The sequence below is a fragment of the Coenobita brevimanus genome, chromosome 50 (assembly GCF_032717465.1).
Source record: "Coenobita brevimanus isolate Jiangsu-jjx chromosome 50, ASM3271746v2, whole genome shotgun sequence".
Taxonomy (NCBI): Eukaryota; Metazoa; Arthropoda; class Malacostraca; order Decapoda; family Coenobitidae; genus Coenobita; species Coenobita brevimanus.
The window spans coordinates 39,218,029-39,237,011 of record NC_137003.1 but is presented as its reverse complement, the minus strand read 5'-3'; the positions used below and the strand labels follow the sequence as shown (position 1 = coordinate 39,237,011).

Below are 18,983 nucleotides of genomic sequence, written 5' to 3'. Positions count from 1 at the left end.
ACCCTGCCTACCCCCAAATTTGGTCAAAGCTTGGGGAATTAGCTTGGAGATAGGAGAATAATTACTGGTGTGTTGAAATATCAATTACACTTAAACCACCTAAGAGACATGTGAATTTACTTAAGGTTGTGTTAGACTAACACTCATCAGATATAGGAGTGTATAAAAATTTCTGACAAAAATATAAAAAAGAAAAGGGATCTGTACTTTGTTTTTGTTGATTAGGAGAAGGCCTCTGACAAAGTCTCTATGGATGTGGTGAAGTGGACAACAAGAAAGCTTAGGATTGACAAGTAGCTGGCTGGAGTGGTTATGACCTTGTACAGTATGTGGGTGCTCGCATCCATGTGAGAGAGATTGGAGATTTGAGTGATGAGTTTTCTGTGAATGTTGGTGTGCATCAGGGGTCAATGCCAGGAAGGTACCAATGATGCCACATTCATTCTCCAACAGCTTCAGGAAAAATATATAGAAGAGAAAGGGATCTGTACTTTGTTTTTGTTGATCAGGAGAAGGCCTCTGACAAAGTCCCTATGGATGTGGTGAAATGCGCAATGAGAAAGCTTAGGATCGACAAGTGGCTGGTTGGAGTGGTTATGACTATGTATGTGGGTGCTCGCACCCATGTGAGAGTGAATGGAGATTTAAGTGATGAGTTTTCTATGAACTTCGGTGTGCATCAGGGGTCAGTCAGTCTTGAGTCCCTTGTTGTTTATCATGGTGCCTGAAGCCCACTCATATGACTTCAGAAGTGGACTTCCGTGAGAGATGCTATATGCAAATGATTTGGTGTTGACTACAGAGAATGAATGGGAGGCAGGGGAAAGATTTAGGAAGTGGAGAGATGGTATGGGGCACAAGGACCTGATAGTAAATGCAGATAAAACAAAGGTGATGGTATCTAGGGTTGGTGACAGCACAGTACTGTCAAAGATGAGGGAGAGTGGCCATGTGCGGTTTGCCACAAGGGCATAATTCCTTCTCGTGCAATGTTTGTGACAGGTGGGTGCATAAAAGGTGTAGTCGTATTTGAAGCAGACCGTGAGATAATGCTGATTTCATATGTGCAGTGGGTCAGGAAGTGCATGTGGAGATTGTTAGGCATGAAAGGACTGACATTGCTAGTGAGTCTCTCAAGCTTGTGGATGAGTTTTGTTACTTGGGAGACATGTGCAGGAGGTGGGGGCTGGAGCAAGTCCTGTGGCTAAAGTGAGGAGTGGCTGGAAGAAGTTCTGGGAGCTGTTGCCTCTCCTGACATTGAGAGGGCTCTCCCTCCATGCTAGGGGACCTTTGTATGCAGCATGTGTTAGGAGTGTAATACTGTAGGGTAGTGAGACCTGGGCAGCAAAGGAAGAACATATCTGCAGTCACAAACATACAGAAATGACAATGATTAGGTGGATGTGCAGTGCGTCCCTGAATGCAAGGTCTAGACGGGCTGGGTTTACAATGAATGAGTTAAGAGAAAGAATGAGATTGGAGTGCACTGATGTTGTGATGATGAGAGACAGATTGAGATGGTTTCGGCATAAGGAGAGGAAGGAGGATGACAATTGGGTGCAGAAAGTGAGAAATGTTACCACTGGGGATAGGGTTGCAAGAGGCAGACCGAAAAAGACCTGGGATGAGGTCACAGAGTGTGACCTCAGAGATAAGGGACTGAATATGCCAGAAATCAAGCAGCATGGAGAGCTACGATTAGCTGACCAAGGTTAATGCATCCAAGCATGTTGGAGCCTTCACAAATGAAACAAAATGATCCTACATCATCTCTTATAATACTTGGTGATTTATTCTCTCAGGATTTATCGTGGAAAATTCAAATTACTTCTCTTGCAAAATCTGCCTCCAGGAGATTATGTGAGCTAAGCCATGTCCGTGCCTTCTTTACCCCCGCACAACTGTTGACATTCGTTTTCGTTTTTTGTTTTCGTTTTTGAAGGCTCCAACATGCTTGCATGTGTCGACATTATAGACGTGTTTAATTTCCTCCTGTGTAGAGTACAACTTTCACATGTAGGGAGGCTCCCCACATACAGCTCTTCTCAACATGCTGGAGTCAAAGGCTTTTCATCTGTTTAACTCCCTCGCTTCATGACTCCCATCAACCTCTTGTCTCTTAACAAGACTGCTGCATCTTTATCTCGCTTCTATCCATCCATCCATCCATCATCCAATCCTACGTTGCCCCACAAGAAATATAGGAGCCTGGGGCTAGGCAAATTGGTCCTGACAATTAAGATGAGAGTGACCAGCTTCACTCATCCCTGAGTGGCATTATGTGAGCAATAAACCCCAACCATCCCCTGGATATAAACCTTCACCGTCTCAATCTGACTGGAGTGCCGTAATTAACCAATAAACCACCAGGCGCCAAAATTTGGTTATATGGTTACCACCTTTCACAGTAAATGGTTTCCTGGTGTACAGGAAACCATTTGGCTTGTCACTCAACGTAGAGTCACCCAAGGGCAGAAGTGCGAGGAAAGAATGAAGGAAAGACAGAAGAGGATGGAAGGAAAGAAGGATGGAGGAGAGGAAAGGGCAGATACCCGAGAGCAGACTTCAATAGTCACTGCTCTTCTTAACTGTCTACCTGCATTTCTCCTCCATTATAGCGGGTGCAAATAACACCCATCTCGTAGCAAACTCATTACCTATTCTTTAATACAAGATTAGGAACCAATATTCCCAGTCTTTCATGTATGCAACAAGTAAATTCTAGGACTGTCTCCCTATGTATTTTCTTCTGCCTATGACCAACAGTCTTTTAAACACACTGTGTTCAGGCATCTCAAAATGCATGGACCTTGAATTTAGCTCTCTCTTTTATTTACTTATATTTTTTCTAGAAGGGAACAACATTTACTTAATTTTTTTTTCTTGGAGTGAACAATCTTGTGAGCTTCCGGCCTTTGGTTCCTTCTACCTTAAAAAAAAAAAATAATAATAATAATAATAACTATATCATCTTAATTCACTCTCTTCTACCTTATTATCAACACTCTTCCATACACATCATTCATGAATCATATACTGTACTGTAAATTATTATTACAGAGCGGTAATGGTGGCAATCAATCCCTTTTCATTCCTTTGGAGGATTTGGAGGACTTAGAACACTGGAAGACCTGAGGCTAGGCTACTGTTGGCCACTCTAAATTCCTGGCAGCATTTTATAAGACAGAAAGTCTCTGGTCATCACTTGGAATCGAGCTGTGATGCATCATCATTTGCCTAATCCTTATCCTTACCTAAGATGAATAATGTAGGATGCAGAAACAAAGAAAGAGAGAACACTAAAGTGGAGGAATAATCAACAGCATACCCAGTGATATGGACTACACAATTAAACAACCCTTCTGAATCCTGGCTCCACCTTACACACACAATTGTCTCTTACTTTTCTTCAAAAATGTGCTTCAAATACACCTGTTGGACAGGTGAGAGGCAGGAGGGATGTCAAAACATGTTGTCATGTGCTTTTCTGTGCATAATTCATCCATTCTGATCCCCTTTTCAGTTACTTAGCTTCATCATTCCATACTCTGCATTCTCAAACACTATCTATCTATCTATCTATTGCCAGACACCATAATCCCGTAAAGGGTGGCCATTTGACACTGAGTTTGTTGTTTTACAGGAAGGGGCACCAACCCTCCACCAACCCACTTGTTGACACGTAGGGAGCACGTATGGTTTGGTTATATGGTTACCACCCAGCGTTGTAAATGGTTCCTTGGCTTACAAGAAACCATTTGGCTTGTCACTCAATGTAAAGCCACCTGTAACGGAAAGAAAAGGAATAAGAAGTGACAGGAAAGATGGGAGAAATAGGAAGAGAGGAGGACAGACAGAGAAAAAGAATGATAAAGGCTAAGGAAGAAGTAGGCAGCACTACATCAAGTGAGTGGATGATGGTCGCCACCACCTACCACAAAAAGAAATGTGGACATGTTCAGGATGGTCTGAACTCGACAGACTTGAAGTAGAGTGCCAGGCCGCTCCACCCTGCACAAGCTTGCCTCCTATTCTCAAACACTCCTACCATAAATTCAACCAAAAATGCCCTTTTCACCATCCTATTTACACCTATTTTCTTCATATGACCACTCCATCCAAGCACACTGTTTCTTATTCTATACACTCTATGCAGCCCACACATGCTACTTAACAGTCCCATTTCCAATGCTCTCACTCTTGACTTTTCACATTCTTACCATTGCTCTCACTCTTGACTTTTCACATTCATACCATACCAATGTCTCACTTATATGTTAACCCATAAAGATCTATGGCTTTCGAACGACAGTTATGGAAAATGTCGCATAAAGTCCTATGGCTGTCGATGGTACAGAGGCTACAAAAAACTGGCAGTAGGTAGCACTGTCTCTTTTATGAAGTATATGGGACCTGGCCAATGGGAAATAAGAGCTCAGGTGGTGGGAGACATGATCTGGCTCCCTTCCTGGGTGTGGGGACCCCCCCACCCAGGCCATCTCTCCAGCCCCTTTTACCCTATTGGATCCTGCTTTCTGTGTACCCTCCCACCCAAACTACCCCCCATACCCTTTCTAGACCATATTGGGTGTGTGTGGCAGACATATTCCCTCCCTTTCCTCCCCCCCTCCTGATGCCCCTCCACACTCCCTCCATCTTCCTATTCCCCCTTATTTCTCCAGGACATCCCATTCTCAATCATAGTGAGCAGTAACTTTTTAAATATTTTTGACGTCGATTGTGCAGTAAGCATTAGACATGTGAGAGTGAAATATACGTGTTCTGGTGTGTAAAATTAAGCTCTTCAAATCCATAAAATCAAAATTTACTTGGATGCAATTTCTCTCTCTCTCTCTACACACGAGGGGTAACAATTTTTATTTCTGACGTTCTTTGACGCTGATATTCCGGTTACCATAAGTCACATGAGAGTGAAACATACATTTTCAGGTGAGTAAATTCAAGCTCTTGAAACCTGTAAGAAAAAATTTTACCTTGGTGAAAGTTTAAAAATCAGATCCTTTTTGGGGATCTGGAGATAGGGAGGCTGGGAGATTTGGGGTTTTTAGGGGTTACTGTGAGCACCAAATATATCTCAAGGCAGTCCACTTCTGGCATCCATCCTCGGTCCTCTGTTGTATATTAAATCAAACCTTTATAATATTATCATCCACTTTTCTTCAATTCCATTTCATATTAGCCACTCTTTTCAATCACCATACTGATTTATTTTAATATTTTTACAAATTCAAGTATCTCTCCATTCACAAGCACATCAAACTGAAATTCACCTTCTCTCTAAACAAAATCAGAGATCACTCGCTGATTGCATGGCCCATTACACCAGGCTTGCTATTGATTATTCTCCCGCTTTTATGTTTTCTTTTTTTCCTTGCCTCTCGATCCTACATCACCCCATCATGAAGTGGGAATAAGGGTCATCTCATCATCATCATCACCACTTCACTTTGATGTGAGAATCATCATCATCATCAACATCCATGATGACAACAACAACGATGATGATGATCATGATCATGGTGGTGTCAGTAGCGAAGTAGAGGCAAACTGTAAAAATGAACTTCTGTCTTTCTAGGATGGAGCTGATTGAAAAAATTTCTGGAAGCTTTGTAAAGAACAATGTTTGACTGAACATTTAAGATGAGTGTGGGAGTACAGGTAAGCCCTTAATTCACGTGAACTTTTTTCACACGATTTCGGTTATCCACAAATTTTTCGTACAATAATTAAAACATAAAATTATAGTATTCAAATCAATAATTTTAATATACAAGAGAAATAAATAAAATATAAAAATGCCTACCTGCTGCCTGTGTGCATACATATGTGTGTGTGTGTGTGTGTGTATGTGTGTGGGAGGTCGGTCTACCTACCACCCACCACAGTCAGTTTGAATCCGACGGTCGAACCATGCATGACTGGCCAATCGTTATTTGTGGCTTATTTTTCTGCCTTCCAGTGATTGCTTGCCTTGTCTGCCAACATGGGGCCTAAGCATCGTGCTAGTGATGCATGTGGTAACACACCAAAACGGACTAGTAAAGTGATGTTGCTGACAGAGAAAGTTAAAGTGTTGGACAAACTTCAGGGAGGAATGTCGGCAACAATTCTCCGTCAGGACAATTCCCCGTCATTTATTTACATACCAGTTTATTTAGCAAGTACAGTACATTAGTTTTTTACTTATATGAGTTATAAAATCCCCCTGAAAATTAGTTATTAAAGTATTAATTAATCAATAATAAGTATATTAATAGAATGATGGGGAATTGTCCATGTTTTGACGGTGAATTGACTTGACTGTGAAATGTCTCAGAACCGTATGTTTGGGGTGAGTCAACTGTTCATACAATAAAGAAGGAGAACAGCATACAGGAGACAGTGAGGGCTAGTGCACCAGACTGCTAAAGTGTCTCCACCTACGCCTGTGAATTGTCTTGGAACCTGCGAATTGTCTTGGAACCGCATGTTTGGGGTGAATGAGTCAACTGTTCATACAATAAAGAAGGCAGAATGTAGCATATGGCAGGCAGTGAGGGCTTGTGCACCAGGCTGCTGAAGTGTCTCCACCTACGCCTGTGCTTGTCAGGTTTCAGTGTTAAATTTCTTACATTTTTGTTGTTTTTCATAATTTATGCTAGTTTATAAGGTGTATGTAGTGCATAAACAGTATTATTCAGATGTAATATACTTGATAGACATGCGTAATTATGTGCACACAAGGGCAGAACATATACACGAATTTACCACATACGCGAAGGGTCTGGGAACCTAACCCTCGCGTGAATTAAGGGCTTACCTGTACTTCTAAATAATCCACTTGGTCACCATAATGATCTGGCCTCTCACATCACAACATGCTCATAAAACAGACAACCCTCAAACATAATTTGTATAAAAGCTCTTTGAGAGCACATGGCTGAAGTGGTTGGATTTCTAGTTCTTTAGCTTCATATCCATGTAAGCCAGGAATAACAAAGGTAAGATATGCACAAGTATGGATTACCACAGCCACTTACATTCTCCAGACTTTTCATCCTGGCTTGCCTCCAAGCTGCTCTCTTCTCTGCTTCTGCTCTCCTCTTGTCTGCAGGAGAGAGCTGGTCCTCTTCTCCACCATCTCTTTCTCTTGATTGGGCTCTCCTCTCAGCCTTGGCAGTCCTAATAATACCACTCTCAATACTGGACCTGTCACATACGTCAGGTCAGTTAACTGCAAGAATACATTTAGCTAGACTGCTATTATGTTATTCATATACATACAAATGGTAATCACTGCCTCTTGATGATGAGTTACAAGATAGCTTTTAACACTTAACTTTTTTCTAAAGCAAAAGTGTACCTCATTTACTTAGGCACTGAGGATGAATTACAGTATACTGTATTTGGTATAAAACCAAAACTCAACCTCTGATCTGCTAAATTTGATCACTGTAACTTTACTGACTTGGACTGGCAAGCTTTCCAAGTTAAATTCTGGGAAATTGTCCAATCAAACTATCTCTCAGAATGCAACTACAAACACTTTACCTGTGTGATGAATGTGAATCTCTGAGTCCCTCTAGAATATCATGATCAGAGTAGGTACGATTGTGGTATCCACTGCTTCCATGTCCAGCAACCCCAAACTGTTGTGCAAGGTCATCTGCCATTTCCTCCATGTCTTCGAGACGGGACAAATTGGCCAGCTGTTCCGCCGTCATGCTTGCCACTTTTCGATCTTAACATGAAAGAATTTACTGTATAAAACTGAAGGTTCAAACTACACTGACAAGTACAGATAAATATCGAATATCATATAACCATGCAGTTACATAAAGCAGAATGTGATTCTGACAGGGTATTGTTATAATGTAATGGATAATGGATTCCTTGCAGATGAGTCTTAGAGCTTTTGATATATAATCTTAAGTTACAGACTAGGCTTAGTATCAGTAGCTGGTAAAAGAATAGTGATGAATTTTCCTGTCAGTTTTGGTCATCTGGACTAAGATATGGCTTCTACATCCTCTGAGCTCACAATTATAGTGTGATCTCTTGGTTATAGCACACATGGTTATCACAGTGTCTGTTATCACTGCGAGATGAGAATCTGCATGACGACTGTTATACTGCATTTTTCAGATACAAAGACATCAATTCAATGTGCTCAAGCCAGGCTGAGCCTGACACTCCTAAACATGCGCACTCACACGAGCCTCATGCACATTTGCCTTGCTCATCAGGCCATGACATATCCACTGTCCAGTGACAGAGCTGGACCCCAACCGATACCTGAAAACATGCCTGATGGCCTTTTTTGAGAGAGGTGCCCTTTTTTAAGACTTCCCCCCCCCCACAATTCAGAACTTGGAGAATGGAGTTCATGCACCTCTTCATTATCTGATCCATATTGCCCTTACTGACTAATGCATAATGAGTACAGCATAACCTTATCAGATCCACTTCCTAACCATTCTCTTACCTTCTAGTGGTTCCTCATACATAATAAATGCCAGATGGCTGTTCCAGTTGGCAACACAGTTTTGTCTCTAAAGTATTATACAAAGGGCTCAAATATATTTCCAAACTCTTAAAGAACTATCCATACCCTAGATTTAACATTCCACTTGCAGAAATTCTATTCCATTTTGTTTAGGGATTTTTGTGGATAATGTGATACGTACATTTTACATCAATGATGGAATGAGGTAGGATTCAGAAAACAGAGGGGAGAGAGAGAGAGAGAGAGAGAGAGAGAGAGAGAGAGAGCACAAGAGGAAAATCTATCAACATCATCAGTGGCTTTTTTTTTTTTTTTTTTTCTATGGGGTAAGGACAAAGATCAAAATTTTCCCAGCATTTGTGATATTAGGTAACTTCCAAGAACTGGGATGCTTACTGCCTGGTTTGGTGGCTGTTGCTTTATCAATCCATGTGTCTGCCTTTTGACTCAGACCCAGAGTATTATTTATTTATTTATTTTTTTTATTTATTTTTTTTTTTATGTGTCTGACTCTGGGCAAAGGCTTTAAGGCCTATTTCTCAGATGCAGTGGCCTATCCCAAGGCCCAATAGTCCTCCTACCCCCCCACATGTCACCACTTTGGCATTTACACCCACCATTCATATTGAATACAGGCTAGGGCTGTCTCATACAGGACTGATGTATTGGTATTAGTGGGGGTATTTTTACAACATGTCAGCGGGTCATCTGGTACATCGGGAAAGTCTACTTTAGAAAATTCAAATCCTTAAACTGTTCCCTGCCGCAGCCGGGATTCGATCTTGGGTCCATTAGAACTGCAGGCCACCTCTCTACTGATTACGCCACTTTGGTGAGTGTTAGCTGATTAACCTTGAGTATCAGCCTCCTGACTCTAAGTAAAGAGTCTCTTGACCATATGGTTCTGTGGGCTTATGTTTAAGTAATAGATATACAGTAATCCCTGTAATAACTTGACACCCAATTCCCGGACACCCCAGTGTCCGGACATTTTGGACCTGGGCCTTCAGAACCCAAAAATGGCCAAAAAACGTAAAAAAGTCCCCCCCAAAAAAATCCGACATTTTTTTCAACCGTACTTTGAACTTGGCGCACAGTGCCGATCAGCTGTGTTTTCACACGTAGTAGGGAGGCCCCCTGCTTCCTCCCCTCCTCAGTTGCTGCTTACCATCCTGAGTAGACGCTCATTGCAATGGCTGCCGCACGTGCTCATTTTTGTGAATAAACAGTGAATAAACTACAATACCTTGCCACTAGACCACATGGAAATTTACAGTGCTGTGCAGTGTTACAAAAGTAGAAGTCAGAGTGCAGAGGATTAGGTGCACGCAGCAACAGTGGCATGCTGCAACTGGCGTGGTGCAAATAAGAAGACAATGTGCAGTGTTAAACAGTAAATAATTCACAGTGCAAAGGATTAAGTGCAGCACAACACTGGATTACCTTACATGCTTCAAGAGCATTTTCACCACTGCCTGAGCCTTAGAGGAGGCAGGTTAATCTTTGTAACAGCCATGGATGTGTTTTAAGTACCCTGTACACTGCTAAATATTATCCATACTTACTTTTAATTCCTCATTCTCTGGTTCCTTTTCATTTATTTCATGCTTTCTGTCCCTTATTTGTGTGAATAGGGTCTTAAATTAGTGCTATGTATGTCAGGTGGGGAGTTATGTAGGTGGTTTTCTGAGTTAGGGTGGGTTAGGGTCAGTAAATACCTGTTCAGGAGGCATTTTCCCAATTCCCTGACAAACCCAATTTCTGGACATGCCTTTGGCTCTATTACATCGGTTATTGCAAGGATTACTGTACAGTGGGGCACCAATTTTCGCGCCTAATTGGGTCCAAAAATAATGCGCGAAAATGGAATTAGCGAAAGTTGGGGCATTGTCTTTATGGCAAAAAGGCTAATTGGTTCCCGGTTATCCTAAAGTAACATCAGATTTTCATTTTCACTTGCAATACAGTACATCAAATCACTATTGTACATTGCATTGTGAGATACAAACAATAAAAACTGTACAGTACACATTATATGAGGAGAAACATACCACAGAGACCAGGTTGAGGTGTTTAATGGATGTTGGGGGTAAGTATCCGAGGCGCGTGGCGGGTTTATTTAGCCACGCCAGACGTATTGGCGCCACCTCTTGCTGCCTCGCTACCACTCTCTCTCTCTGCCTCCTCACATGCAACTTGATGCAACACTTCCACTCTGTGCTGAATTTCCCTTTGTGCTAGGTTCTCTTGAACAAATCCATCGAAATCTTCATCCAGGTTAAGCTCCTCTATGGCCATTGAACCGTGAGAATCCAACACAATGGAGCTAGCACGCTCGTACACAATGGCGGGAATGGGTGGACAGAGTTTTGACATGACGTCATTCAAGATGGCGGTGGGTTGCGGGCGGGCGGTGCAGGAAATTCAAAGTTCAAAATATTGTCCCAAACCCAAAATTTGTGCGCGAAAATCTTTTTTTTTCAAGCGAAAGTGGAAGTTAGGGAATATTTGGTGCATGCCGCGAAAGTGGATTCCGCGAATCCTGCTGTAGCAAAAGTTGGTGCACTACTGTATTCTAAATGCCAAATCCTGCTATCAATTTACTTCACATGCTGTTTTTTCAGTAAGTGAGAATCTCCGATCAGCGAAGTTAAGCAACGTTGGGTCTGGTTAGTACTTGGATGGGTGACCACCTGGGAACACCAGATGCTGTTGGCATCCCTACGTGTCAAGTGGGGTTGGTGGAGGATTAGTGCCCCTCCCTGTAAAACAATTAACTCTAAGCCGTTGGCCACCCCGTTTGGGATACATGGCGTCTGGCAATGAATGAATGAAAAAAGAATCTAGCAGTGTTTCCCTTATAAGTACTTTACTGCAGTAACCCACATTTGCCTTGATGTTGCTGCACTGCAGCATATATGTTTCAGGAATGGAGATTCACATACCATGAACTTGATGCTAGAATTGCTGCCCACTCACCAAGACACATCTAAGATAATGGCTGAAACATGAATGGCACAGACTTACTGTCACCCAAGTCTGCAGCATTCAGTGTACAGATTAGTGATAATGGCAGTATCATATTCATTTATGGAATTTCTTTTTGTCTATATTCAGGTCATCACTTTGTTTACATCAGTACTAGGTTTATTCTCTGAGAACCATACTTCCCTATGACCTCAGTGCTGTATCAAGATGGTGAAGCATTGTGTTATTTGTCTGTTAAACCCACTGCAAATTGACTTAGGACCTACACACAGACTTGCTATGGGAGAGTTGTCTGTCTCTGCTTGAGTTTCCACCTCTATCAGGTGAATTTTATGGGCAAGAAGTAACAGGCAACTCCTCTGGTGTTGGAGGAGGTGGTGGAACACTCAGCATGTCAGTGCTTTCCCAGAAGCGAGAGTGGGAGTACAGTAATCCCTCTAATATCCGGACGCCCAATAACCGAACATCCCCACTAACCGAACCTTATCGTCCTGGGATCAAACATTCCCAAAATGGTCCGAAAATCCAAAAAAATTGGAAAAAAAATCGATTTTTTGCCGTCCGTAATTTGAACTTGCCGCGCGCGCCGCGTGAGAGCATTGTTTTGGTTCGTCATTCCTCCGACGTCCGATAGAGCGCCGCTGCATCCTCCCCACTTCCCGCCTGTCTCTCACCGCGACAAGACCTACGCTCTTCGTCATGGCTGCCCACGTGCTCGCTTTTGTGGTGGTGCCGTACTTGCTGCAAGGCCTCCTGCTGCTCTCTGCCCTACTCTTAGTGTGTGTGATGATGGCCCCGCCTCCTGAGAAAAGGAAGAGAGTGGTGTTGACTCTGGAGTAGAAACGGGGAGATATTGGAGAAGGTTGATGCGGGTTGGTCTTCCTCTCGCATTCTCCGCGAGTTCAACCTGGCCCGGTCGACTTTGTTTGATATCAGCGTTCCCGAGACAAGCTCATGCAGTACACGGCTGACTTCTCGTCGAGAAGCAAACGCAACGTGGAGAGGAAGGTTATGTTTACTCCCAAGTATGCAGAGATCGACCGCTCCACGTTGATTTGGTATCGACAGCAACGTGCAGCTGGTGTGATGGTACGTGGAACGGAGCTGAAGGCTGCTGCTGAGAAGTTTGCAAGGCTTCACGACGCCCTAGACTTCAAGGCATCCGAGGGTTGGCTCTTCGCGTTCAAGTTGCGACATGGCCTTACTAACCGTAAAGCACATGGCGAAGCATTGGACGCTAACGAGGATGGAGTGGACGAGTTTCGGCACAAGGTGAAAGGCTTGATCGACAGGGAGGGCCTCAATCTCGGTCAAGTCTTTTACGCTGACGAAACTGGCCTATTCTATCGCTCGGTGCCAACGAACACTCTCGCCGATGAGACGGAGAAGCGTGTACCTGGCCGCAAGCTTTCTAAGGAACGGATATCTGCTTTGTGTTGTGCCAATGCTAACGGCATGCACCGGCTAAGCCCGTTATTGTTGGCCGTGCAAAGCAGCCTCGGTGCCTTCGTGGGGTGATGGATGTCCTTCCTGTCGTATGGTACCATTCTTTGAAAGCATGGTTCACAGCTGTGATTTTCAAAGACTGGTTTCACCATCACTTCGTCAAGGAGGTCATACATTACCAGACGAAGACACTGGGAATTCCTCGCGACCAGGTAAAGGCTCTCCTTCTCCTCGACAATGCACCTGCCCACCCGTGCGACAAGGACTTGGTTGCTGAGAATGGCCGTATTAGGTGCATGTTTCTGCCACCTAATACGACTGCTCTCATTCAACCAATGGACCAAGGAGTGATCGTGGCAACAAAGCGCCTGTACCGTCGGAAGTTCCTGGACGAGGTGATGGTGGTTCTCGAGGACGAGGACGAGCGCAGGGAAGGACGTGACACTCGAGGCAAGCGGACTTTGGAAAACCTTCGCCGCTACAACATCAAGTCTGCGCTGTACAACTGGGCTAGTGCATGGAAGGAAGTCCCTGTGAAAACTCTTGAAAATGGTTGGTCTCGTCTGCTTCTCGGAACAGATGTGGAGTACGATTTCCTAGGGTTTGACGTGGATGACTTCCATGCACGGCTACGTACGCACGGCGACGATGTTGATGTGGACGATGTTCGTGAGTGGTTGGACGACGAGGGCGATCCTGGGTATCAGACGTTGTCTGATATCGAGATCGCGTCTTCGGTTGCTGGTGTCAGTCCCGAACTTGAAGATTCCGACGACGAAGGTGATGATGATGCAGACTCCGCCCAGCAGGACACTACTCCAGCCATCCCCAAGCTGAGCGCACTCCGGGAACATCTAGAGTTCGTCCTAGACTACCTGGAACACCCGGACTGCGACAGGGAGATGGGGCCCTTGGGACTCGTGGAGGAAGTGCGTGCTTTCCGGCAGCGCATCATCAATCGCCAGAATCGTCGGTCCTTGCGTCAGTCAACGATTGACAGTTTTTTCAGGCCCGTGACCCCCGCTGTGCCAAGCCCTGGTTCCACTCCGTTGCCTCCCCAAGACAGGCCCTCATGCTCCGAGCCACAGCCCAGCACATCAGCTACAGTGGAGTCACCGCTCGACGTGAGTTTGCGGCTGTCTTCAGAGTCTTCTGTAGTCGGTACGCCATCACCACTACCCACCGATGCACCCCTTGGACGCCTGCCAGTGATACTCTCGGGCTCTGACAGTGAATAAACAGCAAGAACTTCTCCACTAGACCACACGGGAATTTTGAGTGTTGTGCAGTGAAAAAAACGGTGTGTTGTGTTAAGGTTTTCAAGTTGGGAGAAAAGACTAAGTAGAAAAGAAATTTAACGTAACTAACCTTCTTTGTTTTGGCTTTGGAAACTTAAAAAAAACTTGGGAAAAGTTAATGTGCAACACTTAAATTTAATGGAACATTATTTGGACTAAAGTGAACACTGTGAAAAGAACGGACTTCTGTGTGTTAGTGACTAAGTTCAGTGCAAGACTTCAGGAAGAGTGTAGTGCAAGTGCTTCAGGAAATCGTTCTTACTGTCAGAGTCCGAGAGGAGGCGGTTATTCATCGAGGTGGCCAGGGACTTGCTGTAAGTAGCCAAAATGTTTCATGTTGTACTATTTTCCATACTATATTTACCAGAATGTTTCATATTGTATTTTTTCCCATACTATACTTACCAGAAAGTGTCATACTGTACTTCTTTCCATACTAAACTTACCTCATGCATGTGCAGTAGGAATGTGTTTTTCAGAGTTCGGTTAGGTTCGGTTAGGTTAGGTTCGGTTAGAGTCCATAAGTACCAGAATGTTTATTAATGTATGAACATACTTCTAAACCCACATTTTATGTGTCTATTGCATTTATTTCAGTCATTTATGTGCCTTATTGGTGTGATTTGGGTGTTAAATAGGTGCTATGCATGTCCGGAGGGAGTTGTATAGGTGTTTCTCTGTGTTAGGGTCCGTAAGTACAAGTCCATAAGCTGGGGCCCAATATCCGGACAAAACCAATATCCGAACCTACCGATGGCTCTATTGATCCGGATATTGGAGTGATTACTGTATATGCTCCCGTCACTCCGAGCTTGTACCTCCTTCTTTTTTTCGTATGCATTACTGTTTGCCCTGTTATTTTCCTAGAGTCAAGTTGTCATGCCTGGAAAGTACTGCTCAAGGGATGAGAAGGTCCGTGTCATTGAATGGAGGCAGGATAATGTCCCTGTCAACATGATTTGTGAACGTACTGGACGCACAAAGTCAACGGTCATGAAGATTCTTGCTGCAGCGTGCGACCTGCCACCTGATGTACCAGAGCACAAGCATGGCGGTGGAAGAAGAGGACGATTTCCAGAGGTACAGATACGCTTCTGAAGAGTGAAGTAATCAAGAATCCTCGACTGACACCAGCAGAATTGACGAGAATGCATTCCCAACTGTTACTAGACGTCTCAATTTGAACTATCCAACACCGCTTGCAGAAGGAGCTGGGTTTCCCAAACCACACCGCAGCCAAGAAACCGCTTCTCACTGACTGCATGAAGGAGTAGCGCATTCAGTTTGCCAAGAAGTATACACACTGGACATCGGATGAGTGGAGAAAAGTTATGTTTTCATATGAAAACACATTTCAAGAGTTCCGGGTACATTCCTTTCTCATATCCTTTGACTAACGCAAGAAAGCCTTGGTTTAATCACGCTTGTTCTAATGCTGTCCACAACAAGGAGAGGGCCTACAAAAGGTACCAGAGCCAACCCACCCCTGAATCACATCATCTTTACGTTTCTGCCCGGAATCGTGCTAAGTCTGTTCTTCACTCTGCTAAAAATAATTTCATCCATATTAAATGCTCTCAACTCTCCAACTCGAATTCTTCCCGCTCCTTCTGGCACCTTGCCAAAAACCTTTCTAACAACTTTATCTCATCATCCTTCCCTCCTCTTTTCTACTCTGATGGTTCTGTAGCTATTTCTTCTACTGATAAAGCAGATCTCTTCGCACAGACTTTCTCCTCCAATTCTACCTTAGACGATTACAGTGCTGTTCCTCCATCACTTCCCGCCTCTGACTTCCTCATGGCTGACATTAAAATTTCTTCAGCTGATGTATTTTCTGCCATCACTGGCCTCAATACTAACAAGGCATATGGGCCTGATGGAGTCCCTCCTGTTGTTCTCAAGAACTGTACTTCTGTGCTTACACTCTGCCTAGGCAAACTCTTTCGCCTTTGTCTGTCAACTTGTACCTTTCCTTCTTGCTGGAAGTTTGCTCTCATTCAGCCAGTCCCAAAGAAGGGTGACCACTCCCAACTCTCGTCCAATTGCTTTAACGTCCTGTATTTCAAAAGTTTTTGAGTCAATTCTCAATAGAAAAATTTTAAGGCACCTCTCCTACCACAACCTTCTTTCTGATCGTCAGTACGGGTTCCATCAGGGACGCTCCACTGGTGATCTTCTCACCTACCTTTCAGACTCCTGGTCATCCTCCTTTCGGGACTTTGGCGAAAGCTTTGCCACTGCACTTGACATCTCAAAGGCTTTTGATTGAGTCTGGCAGAAATCTTCAATTTCCAAACTGCCCTCTTATGGTTTCTATCCCTCTATCTGTGCCTTCATCAATAGCTTCCTTTCTGGTCATTCTACAGCCGCTGTTGTAGACGGCCATCGTTCTTCTCCTAGATCTATCAACAGTGGTGTTCCTCAGGGCTCTGTCCTATCACCAACTCTCTTCCTTCTATTTATCAATGACCTTCTAAGCTGTACATCTATCCACTCATATGCTGATGACTCCACCCTTCACCTTTCCATTCGGTTCCCACAACGCCCATCTCAGCAGTTACTTCAACAAACAAGGGATGAGGCTATGGCACACCTAATGTCTGACTTGGGTCGTATCTCTGACTGGGGTAAAAATAATCTTGTTTTTAATGCATCAAAGACTCAGTTCTTACACCTATCAACCCGTCAAAATCTTCCACAGGTATACCCATTAATGTTTAATAATATTCAGCTTAATCCTGCATCATCCTTGAACATGCTTGGGGTTTCATTTACTCGGGACTTATCTTGGAAAGATCATATTACATCTCTTGTAAAATCTGCTTCCAAGAGATTGGGTGTGTTAAGCCGACTCCGTTCTTTCTTTACCCCTGCACAATTGTTGACTCTATACAAGGGTTTTATCCGCCCCTGTGTGGAGTACAACTCTCATGTGTGGGGAGGCTCCCCACACAAAGCTCTTTTCAATAGGGTGGAGTCAAAGGCTTTTCATCTCATTAACTCTCCTCCTCTTACTGACTCCCTTCAATCTCTGCTGCTTCGCCGCACTGTTGCATCTTTATCTCTTTTCTATCGCTACTTTAATGGTCAATGCTCCTCTGAACTGTCTGCATGCATTCCTCCACCTCTATGACGGGCGCGTACCACACGTCTAGCAGCAAACTCTCATCCCTTTTCTGTCCAACTCTCTAATGCAAGAGTTAACCGTTACTCCCAGTCCTTCATTTATGCAACAGGTCAACTCTGGAACTGTCTCCCTCTGTCTGTATTTCCTGCTGCCTATGATCTCCAGTCTTTCAAACGCAGTGTGTCCAGGCATCTCGAAATGAATGGATCTTGAATTTGGCTCTCTCTTGTACAGTATTTTGTTTTTCTCTAGGAGGGAACTCTTATTGCGAGCTCATGGCCTTTGGTTCCTTCTTCCTCGCATAAAAAAAAAAAAAAAAAAAAAAAAAAAAAAAAAACTACGTTCTGCCAAGGTTCATCGCCCTGCCTCCCATAGTCGATATGACCCTGCTTACACGGTGCCAACTGTTAAGCACTCACAATCAGTAATGGAATGGGGGTGCTTCTCATGTGAAATGAGAAAGGGAGGCCTCTACTACTTTCTTCCTAAGAACTTGATGATGAATGATGGCCGGTATGTTCAAGTTCTGAAAGATCATTTGTTAAACTTTTTTGCTATTCATGGGTACGACTGTTTCATGCATGATTCAGTTCCATGTCACAAGTCAAGAAAGGTGACAATATGGCTTCAGGATAATCGGATTGAGGTTCTCGACTGGCCTGGCAACAGTCCGGATCTAAATCTGGTAGAAAACTGCTGGGCAAAGATGAAGAAAATCATGGCAGAGAAGACACCTAATTTGGACAACCTCAAGACTGAACTGTCAAATGTTTGGTGCAAAGAAATGTCCTTAGATTACTTTAGAGATCTAAGTGATTCCATGCCAAAACGCATCCAACTGGTCCTGAAAAACAAGGGAAACATGATTTCATATTAATGAATGGCATTTCATGAACAAACATTGTGATATACTATGATTTCTGTGTTTTTTAATACCTTGTGGGAGGAGTTCTACATTTTCATTATGTCTGTTTCTAATGTCTATACAACTTAATTGTACATCCATATCATCACAATACTTTCCTAATTGTAATTTTCATGTTACCCTATCTTCCTTGCAACTGTCATCCCTATCTTCCCAGTACATCCTATCTTGCACTGCACTCCCAGTGCTTCAGCGTACCTCCTGACATTAACTCTTATGTCTTACCACTTCACTACTCTACTTTCATTCATATTGTTTATACCGTACCATTCATAAAGGCTCCAACATGCTTGCATGCATCGGCCTTGGTCACCTAATAGCAGCTCTCCATGCTGTGGAATCTCTGGCAGCCTCCATATTCAGTCCTTTATCCCATAAATTTTGAATCTTTGAGCTTCACTGCCTTAACTCTTCCTCAATCACACAAGATAACAGTCAGGAATTCCTTGAGAACTACTCACAAAATGTTACCAAAATGAATGTTACCTAAATGAAGGTTAGAAGGATAGACAGCAAAAGGGCTGCTAACAGAGTTTTCCTAGTGACCGACTGATGCTGTACACACACTCAGCCACAGCACGAAAGAAGTGTATAATAACCGAAAGTGTATTGTACGTACAATATCTCTCTCTCTCTCTCTCTCTCTCTCTCTCTCTCTCTCTCTCTCTCTCTCTCTCATGACAAATTGCA

At 43.5% G+C, this 18,983-nt stretch overlaps 1 protein-coding gene across 8 annotated transcripts in view; it reads right to left on the bottom strand.

Annotated features, from left to right (window-relative positions):
• Positions 1 to 18,983, bottom strand: part of LOC145399810 (protein lap4-like) — a 1,200,472-nt gene that overhangs the window by 150,245 nt on the left and 1,031,244 nt on the right. For all 8 annotated transcript variants that reach the window (XM_080272363.1, XM_080272366.1, XM_080272368.1 and 5 more), the window contains 2 exons: positions 7,552 to 7,741; positions 7,041 to 7,209 (listed from right to left, as the gene is read on the bottom strand). In XM_080272363.1, the coding sequence (XP_080128489.1) occupies positions 7,041 to 7,209; positions 7,552 to 7,741 (359 nt within the window). The remainder of the gene's footprint in view (positions 1 to 7,040; positions 7,210 to 7,551; positions 7,742 to 18,983) is intronic.